At 38.0% G+C, this 9,118-nt stretch overlaps 1 protein-coding gene across 5 annotated transcripts in view; it reads right to left on the minus strand.

The window, feature by feature from the left end:
• The window catches only part of LOC107745698 (transcription factor COE3), a 115,989-nt gene extending 112,192 nt beyond the window's left edge, over positions 1–3,797 (minus strand). For all 5 annotated transcript variants that reach the window (XM_016559621.1, XM_016559620.1, XM_016559623.1 and 2 more), the window contains exons 1-4: positions 2,512–3,797; positions 2,107–2,263; positions 1,736–1,799; positions 1,398–1,453 (exon numbers count right to left, since the gene is read on the minus strand). In XM_016559621.1, coding sequence (XP_016415107.1) covers positions 1,398–1,453; positions 1,736–1,799; positions 2,107–2,263; positions 2,512–2,645 — 411 coding nt within the window. In that variant the 5' untranslated portion in view covers positions 2,646–3,797. The remainder of the gene's footprint in view (positions 1–1,397; positions 1,454–1,735; positions 1,800–2,106; positions 2,264–2,511) is intronic.
• Between the last annotated feature and the right edge of the window lie 5,321 nt (positions 3,798–9,118).

Consider the following 9,118-nt stretch of genomic DNA (forward strand, 5'->3'; position numbering starts at 1 on the left):
TATGATGTACTGTGCAAGAGCGCACTCCAACGCGTCCTTCCGTAGGATCCGTGGGGCGCGTTGGAGTGCGCTCTTGCACAGTACATCATTGCAAAAAAAAACAAAAAAAAAACACATTTACTTTTATACAAAAAAATACACCGTAGTCGTATTATTGGTGCATATAAATGTATGAAAATCCAAGCACTGTTGTATACACATAAAACTGGAATAATAAAAAAAAAAAATACTCATGCGCAAATAAACACACGGTGCAAAAAAAAAAAAAATGAATTGCTTTAAATATATGAAAACTTATAATAAAAGCATAGTAGCAATTGGGTCACTTTTGAATTGTAATTTGCCAGCTGCATTCTGAATGCAAGCGTTGGTCTGTAATTCTCATGACATTAATTCTATTAATCAATTATTTTAATAAATGTCTAACAAAGATAAACTTAAATGGACAATGGAAATGAGCTGAGAGTGATTTCAGAGAACATCAGAGTACAATATGAACTCAAGTGTCTGTCTCAAGCCTGGAGCTTTATTTTTATGCCTTTATCCAGATCTGATTACAGCACAACAAAAGTGAGTTTACACGTGCGACAGCGTGATATAAATGACACACTAAAATATAGTAACTGAATGGCAATTAGGAGATATTGCACAGCGAGATAAAAAAATAATTTTTATTATTACTATTTTTTATATCATATAGAAAGCAGCTATGATATAAAATTATTAAAATAATTTTCATGCATTATAAATTGGCATTTTGTGCTTCACAAGCACACGCATATGAGCTATATATTGTCTCAGATTAAAAACACAATAAAAAAATAATAATAATACAGCCTAACTGAGCGCAATACAGAAATGATGCTCCATATGCGAGAGTAAGACTATAATGTGGCTCTTAAGAAAGTACTCGGCATAAATTATAAAGAAAATTATTAACACTTTAGGTTATTTTGCCTTTATCCTCAGTATTTTTTTAAGTGCTTATTTAAAAGTGTGTATACATAATTGTGTGCCCTCCACCATTTCATTAATTCGCAATAAATTATCAAGCAGCTACACGAGAAGAAAAATGTGGTAATGTGATTCATATTAAATTAAATCCGCCACATAACCTCCCCCATTAATCAGAGCAACCCAAAATACAGCCACGGCTTTACATTACAGTGTTCATTGCACATGTGAATATAACCAGTTACAGCAGCAATAACAATAAAATGCTCTGCATCTCCAATAAATATTACATATAAAGAAGAAGATACATTTGCTTGTTTTGTATTTACTTATGGAAACATGTATACTGTAATATAAAGTGTGACCAAAGCACGTGCAACAAAACATTACACAGATTATAAATATAAATACACACACGCAAGAGAAAAAAGAAAAGTTCTTACCTGTTTTGTCATGGAATCGATTAACCGAACATAAAGATCCTGTTCTGTTCTGACGCCTGTGGGAAATTATTTTTGTTTTTCAATGTGGAAAAAAAAAGTGTTGTAAAAAAAAAAATACACAAAGTTTCCTCGGGGAAAAAAATCTGAAAGTATTCTTGAAATTCACTAATAGAAAAAAAAAAACATCATCGAAGGTTTGCCATCTAGGCTACTAGAATTACATTTGTGGAATAAACTGAACTACATTTTAGGAAACCAAACGTAAGTTAATACGGCTCCACTGAGCGAATAAAACACTTGTAAATCTATCCTTGCTGAAAAGAGAAATTTACACTTACCGTTGCTGTACAATAGTTGTATTTTGTAATGTATCCCATTGTTAGTTTTTTCACTGTTAGGCTCCTGAAAATAAGCATTTGTTTGGGGTCAGATTGGCATAATTGGGTTGTTGAGAATTTTATTTGAGTATATTTCTGAAATGCATGCATTTTTGTCTGTATGCATGTTCTCTCATATTTACGCTTTTATCCAGCAACTCTATTTCAAGGTTGTATTTTAGTAGATTAATTCCTGGCAATAATGTGTATAATGCATAACAATTTCTGTGATATCCGTCAAAACGGTTTAATGGCGCACGTGTTTCCAAAGATCTAGAAGTGTGGAAGTTTTAAGGTGAAAATTCAAAGCAGTATTCCAGAGTGGCGCTTACTTTATCCTTTTCCACAAAGTCCACATAAGTTGTCCTTTCGATCTCCACTGGCTGTCCCTGTCTGTCATAAAGCGCCAAGACGAAGTGGAAAAAATTGGATTTTCTGAGGTTGGATGGCGGTTGTTTCTCATAGTGCGCCCGTGCCAGACCAACTCCACTGCGGGGAAAAACAAGACACCAGTGTGGGTTAAAACAACAGGCGTACACTTGAGATATAGATAGATGTAGATAGAATGAAAACATAGGAGAATTCTTGATTTGTCACTTAAACTGTAATATGATGTAATGAACAGGGGAAAGCGGCGAAGAGGTGCATGGGGAGAGTGTAATTGATACATGGCATATTGGGGATTTAGGGGTCGATCTGAGAAATGCATTAAAAATCGGATGATTTGGCAAACGTACCTCTGGGCGGCCGTGTTCGCATCCACCACCCCAGCCGTGTGCAGCCACGATCGGACCGAGTTCATGCCACTGCCCAGCGGTTCCTCTTTCATAGTGGTCCCCCCTCTTGGTATATTTTCCTGAATCCCAAACATTAAAACAGTTCGCGTGCAACCCACTTCCAGCCAAAGAGATGAAATGAGAGTGTGAGCGAGGGCGCGTCGTTTCTCCAAGAGCCCCTTCGGATAGCCGTAAGAGTTAGTTTGGGATTTGTCGAAAAGAGAAGAAGAAAAGAAAAAGCAGTCCCGACTCCTTCTTCAGTCCGTCCTGCGTTGGCACCACATGAACGATTCAGTGCGTAAAGATTCGCAAGCCTCTCCAGCAGCTTGTTTGGATAGATGGAGATCCTCCCGTGGAAGAAGCGAAACAAGTCGCGCAAAGAGCAGGGATATTAGACTTGTTTTAATTCAGTTAAACATTTCTTGCAACTTTCTGTTGTTGTTGTTGTTGATGATGATGATGATGATGATGATTGTGATGATGCTCTTAGCTTGGTGGCATCCTATAACAACAGCATCAAAAAAGGCTTCGGGACACTGCTGAATCCACCACTTCTGGCTCCAAAAGACAAATAAACGCGTAAATGATCACCGTGGAGGTGTTCCCGGACACGGGAGAGGATGATGAGGGGCCTTTAGCGCGTCTTTGCAGAATGGATGGAAGCATACAAAACTCAACCCTCTATCCCCCAGGACTGGAACCTTTCCCGGGAGCCAAAAACTCCAGACCCACGGGATCCAGGCTGTCAGAGGATGACGCGCACGTGGGCGTGGCTTTGCCCATACATGGAGAGGATTGACGCTTCCTGTTGCTGAGCTTTAAGCTTGGACCGTGAGTACATACACGACTAGAGTCGCTGCTGCTGCAACTGCTTTTCCAGTGAACACCGTGTCAAGTAGGCTAATCATCAGAGAAGAACAAAAATGAATGATAATGAAAGCCCGCGAATGAAGCGCGGCGCGCGGGAACTATATATCCTGAAAAACTGCCATGCAAGTTTATAGAGTGCAAAAGAGCACTGACTGACCACCCATCCGCTGCAATTAGGTTCCAGAATAAAACAATAAATACAAATAAAAAATCTTACTGGGCCATCATCACTATGACAGCGGTGCCAAACGTCCTGGACGCAAGCCTCCAAATCGATTCACTTTGATTACTCTCAAATCAGGAAGGTGCACTGGCATTTTAAGACTAGATGCTCCTTATAATAAACACCCTGGGCATCTGCATAATGGCGTAATGCGCGTCTTGAATTATGGCAACATTGACTGCTTGAATCTAAAAGCCAGTTTGCGCGCGTGGAGCAAGCCGAGGCGATGTCAAACTCCTAGTCCTAGCGCGTACACGCGTAATTTTGTAAATTATTGCAGAATTACATCTGAAAGTGTGAAAGGACTCGGGGGAAACATTGCGTCCACCCTCTCCTTCTATGCGCAAGAAGTAGGATGTCTTTTGTAATAAAAATATAATCATTTATCAGGACAATAAGGGCCATTTTTTCGTAAGGTGCTCATGTCTCCGATATTGGCAGACTCTGCATGTATGTTAATATTTGAATTAATGGGCGAAAATGGAAGTCCGATGTTGGTTATCTGGGGACCCTGTGCGCTGGAGGGAGGGATGGATGGATGGACGGACGGAGAGAGGAGAAGAGAGATGTGTTTTACACTGCAATCTATTCTGCTAGTGTTGGGGGTTAATGACTATTGCCAAAGATAAGTGAATTATCAAAGCTGTTGCTCTTGCCTCGACTCAAAATCCATCACATTGCATCGTCGTCTAATTAAATACGTAAGTAATAAAATTATATTTTACGACAATTTAAGATTGATATGCTTTTTGTCTTTAATTTGCAATGACTTTGATCCATGCATACACTGAATGCTTCTGTGAACTTTAATGTTAAATGGCACTCTAGGCAGCAAACGATGATTATTATTATTTGTCTTAATCACGTTGTTTTATGTTTCACGTGAAATGTTCTTAGAATTACTGTTATCAAAAAGTCTTAATAAAATGACGTGTGTGCTAATGAATAAACCTAAAGTTTCCGGAGACCTATTTGGCATGTGATATATTTTTACTTGTTTTTATTAAATTAGTATTATTTTAATTTTTATCCAAACCCTAATTGGATTCTAATTTACCATCATAAATATTTCAGGTTTGCTAACTCTAGGCCTAATCTACAGTATCTCTAATACAGATTACACACCAAAGCGATTTCAATCTGATTACCAAATTAGGGTTTTAGTCTAAATCCCTTTTAAATCTGATACTGTTGACTTGAGAAGTTCAACAATCCCATCGCGTAGGTAACGATCCCGTCCTAAAAAGGAGTTTTAACCCTTATTTGACAACAAATGCAGCTGCCCCTCTATTTTGGAAGATATTAGGCGAAAATGAATGCAAATCTGTGTTCAGAAGCCATCTGGCCGGAGACTGGAGAATCAGCTGCTCGCCTGAATCCATCTCGGCTCATTTCTGAGGCTCATCTGGAGCCCGGAGCCAAAGCGTGCAAAATGCGCTCTTTAATTCACCAACTTTCACTTTCGCTCCTCGACGTTTGAAAAGAAAGTGCGGGACAAATTTATGACACAAAAAAAAATCCGGCGTGTTTATTGTGATAACCGCTTTAATTGCGTTTTACATTTCCAAAGTGTCAGCTGTGTCAGTTTTTGTTATGCATAAAAAAAAAAATTAAAGGCGCAGCTAAAATATCTACTTCATGCAAGTAGGAAAAAAGACAATTTGCCAACACAAAAAGGTTTATAGGTTTGCAAACATAATAATAATAATATTTTTTAAAAATGATTTACGCATTAAATGTTTAGACCTTTAGTATTATCTTTAATCATAAAAACTTGCTAAATTATAGGTTCTTAAGATAAGTGTTTTGGTTGATGCGTTTTTTTAGAAAACCATTTTTTAGAAAATGTTTTACTATGACACGTAAAAGCGTTTTGCTTCTAACTGGAACGTTTATTATTATTGGGGGGGGGTTTTGTATTTATTTTTTTATTTTTTTGTGAACGCTGCGGATTGAGCTCTATTCTGTCTGCCCATGTTAGATCTAATTTGGGGAGATGTACTAACCGAGAGCGCAGGACAAAGGAAAAGTTAGTCATGCAGAAGGTGTGTGTGGGTTTGAATAAGATTTGTTCGGCGTTGCCAAGACCTCCCGAAGAAACGACCCTCCTCCTTATTGTGTGTGAAGTGTTCCTTTTGTGTGAATTTACGGGGTGAGGCTCCAATGATCCCCAACAAATTTGCATTTAAATAGCGACATCAACCGATTCGCGTGCCACACACCAGTGGCTTTCCCAGATGTCAAGGCAAAGTCAGTCAGATGGCCAGTGCCCAGATGTCCCCTCCACGCATCATACCAGCGCACCACGACTTTTCCCATTTGCATCTTTGCGCACGGCCAAATCATCCAAAGCCCAGTTTTAATCTTAAAGGTCTGGAGCAGAAATGACACCTGCAAAACTCTAGAGAAGCTGTATTGGTGAGGCATGGCCGGAATAAAATTGCCTGGAGAGAGTGAGGGCCTGTCTGTCTCCAACATCACAGAAAAGCGTTGACATGTGCATGCGTTCGGGCTGATATTGGCATTGAGACATGAAATTAAATTAGAAGTGCTGAGATGCTGGGTGCGTAAAATCGGACAACTGACCACTCGGAGAGCACGTCATGTAGTGAAAGGCGTGAACTAGCTCATCATAACTCATGTAGAGATGCTGGGAGATGATTTACCTTCGCAATATCAATCCAAGTGCTCAAGTTTCTATGTTTTAAGCGGATATGCCAACTCCAAACGTCCCAGTTCTGTGTTTGCGAGCATCAGAAATAAATCTGGAAACGAACGAGAATCAATATTTCAAGTGTTCAATTTCATATTTGCATGCTTTTAAAACCAAGTCCTCTTGAATTAGGAGTCGAAAACAATTTTTACATTTGTAGTGGGTTTATCTAAAAGGGAGTGTGGGAGAGAAGGAGAGAGGGAGAGAGATGGAAATCAAAGATGCGTAAACGTCAGTGCATGACAAACAGGGTGAATCAATCATTCGTCTTTGCATTTTTAAACTGTTGCATATGTTCTCTTCGCCTTAATCATGACAACTAATTACATCGTTAATGATCAGAAAAGGGAAAAATGAGGGCAAATAAAATCTTGATGAATTATGTGCATTACTATGAGAGTCGAGACATAATTTCCTTATTTTATTGTAGTTTCTGGCGCCATTGTATAAAGTTGTGCTTAGAACAAGCGCAGATATTCCATAAAATGATATTGGCCATTTTATTTGATATGTTTTATATTGAAACAAGTTCATATATTTTTCAATTGTGGATTTGTAGCGGGTTGAAATAAAGCTTTAAAAACAAATAGCGTTAAATAATAAAATACATCAATAATAAAATATGTGAATAAATAATACATTAACAGGAGAAAATGGACAAACAATATGCTTAATAATTTACCTCGTCTAGAATATCATTTACAATACGACAAATCTCAATCTCATTCTTTCCCTCTAAGTTGAATTTGAGCATAAGCCTAAATGAATAAAACGCGAAAATATATTCATTTATTTTCCGGAGGAAACTGCAGGAGCTTTTGGCGGAGCAGCTTTTAATCTTTGAGAGAAATTTGATGAAGAGCGCCTCCTCTCGACGCATCTGTGGAACAGCGTTTTGAGAGCACTGCACAATTAAAGAGCACTAATCAATAGCCTATTATCGATCAAACGTGAGCCAATCAGTTTCTGATTTTCTTTTAAAGAGTGCCAGAATTTATCACTTCACAATTGTCGCGCATTGGGTATATGCTTGCAAACGTCAAATAGTCTGAATAAAAAAACAAACAAAAAAAAGACGATGGGAAAGCCTTTAAAAAAAAATAAAAAAACAACAACAAAATGCAAAGTCTGATATGATCATCACATGTTAAGGAACAATTATTTCGCCGATTAAAGAGTCCAAAATAAATTAAACACACACACACACACACACACACACACACACACAAAACATTTAACAATGAAATATAATGTAGTGTTGCTGCAGAAAACAATAAAACCTCCAATAAAAGTATTGTATCGTGTGACACGCCGTCGTGTCCAGTATCTGCCGATGGTTTTATTTTGCAGAACAAAAAACAAAAAAAATCTCCATATCCAGCAGCATCTGTATCGTGCAGAAGCACAAAGTGCATGTGCTGCAGAATGCATGTTATTTCTATGTGAAACAGATCGTGCTGAGGGCACCTTCACTGTGAAAACAGGTTTCGATTAGGTAATTTTAGATATTGTAATGGGCTTTAATTAAACATGTATCGCGCTAATTAACTCAGATTTTTGCTCAGCCGCTGGGACTCTCGTGTCGGCTTTGATACAGTCGAGCAGATGTCCCAATACAACTCCAGTGACAATTACAAAGTTCAGCTCTATAGTTGGCTTGAAATAACTTCAAACCTCACATGCTGCCTGACGACATTAAACAGGTCACCGTTCCTATATTCAACGTATACTAAATATATATGTATTTAGTTAGTTAAATTATAATATTTATTCCAATTAGGTATGTATTTCACACATATTTGATATATTAAATTTGATGTTTCGAACGAAACATTTTAAATATACACTGCACCAGACCAACTTGAATATAAATTGCCTTATAAAATGTACATGCATAAATAATGTATTATTATTAGCTTTGTTTGTAACATTATTATTATTGTTGTTGTTGAAATAAAAACTATTAAAAAGTATAAACAATAACAACAACAATGACGATACATAATAGCATTAAAAGTTACAATTACAATATAAAGCATATGAATTATAAATGTATAAAACATTATTAATGATTAAACAGCAAGTAGTAATAATAATAATAACAATAATAATAATAATAATAGATGTCATTATTAACCTAAAGTTCTCTCTTTGTGTGTCAGTGTAACAAAGATCGTGATTCACAGCTGATTTTAAATGGAAACAGCAGAACATGTGAAATGGGCTGGTTATGTCGAGGTTGCCATATAATAATTAGCATTTTCATTCTGCTGCTGAAATGAAGAGGGAGAGAGAGAAAGAGCCCGAGGCGCAGCTCCAGGCAGCACCTATAGAAAGAAAGGAGCGGAGAGCCATTCTACACAATTAACATGTAAAATATCCAGTGGAAATGGGTTCTGAAAAGAGACGGAGCGGGTCAGCTACACCTCATTTCAGTAGATCCCGTAAACTCTCGTGATTACAAAGTTTACCGGAGTAATTAACGGCGCGGGGCCGTCAGCTGCACCTGCGCTCGGGGCCCCTACACACACATGCGAGCGCGCGCGCAGACATACACCACCAGTGACAGAGATTTCAAGTATCGTTTTTAAACAGCTCACCCTGCAATGAATTTGTCACCAGCATCACGTCCTTCATGAGACGTGATTGACCTACTTTCTCCCAGTTATTTTCACAAATTAGACGCTCGTTGGGAGCTTGAACATCTGGTAACCGAGAGGAAGAGCCACCGGTTTGTCTATTCAGGCCTTTCTATAGGCGTT

The sequence above is a fragment of the Sinocyclocheilus rhinocerous genome, unplaced genomic scaffold (genome assembly GCF_001515625.1).
Source record: "Sinocyclocheilus rhinocerous isolate Xijiao unplaced genomic scaffold, SAMN03320098_v1.1 scaffold1309, whole genome shotgun sequence".
NCBI classification, from domain to species: Eukaryota; Metazoa; Chordata; class Actinopteri; order Cypriniformes; family Cyprinidae; genus Sinocyclocheilus; species Sinocyclocheilus rhinocerous.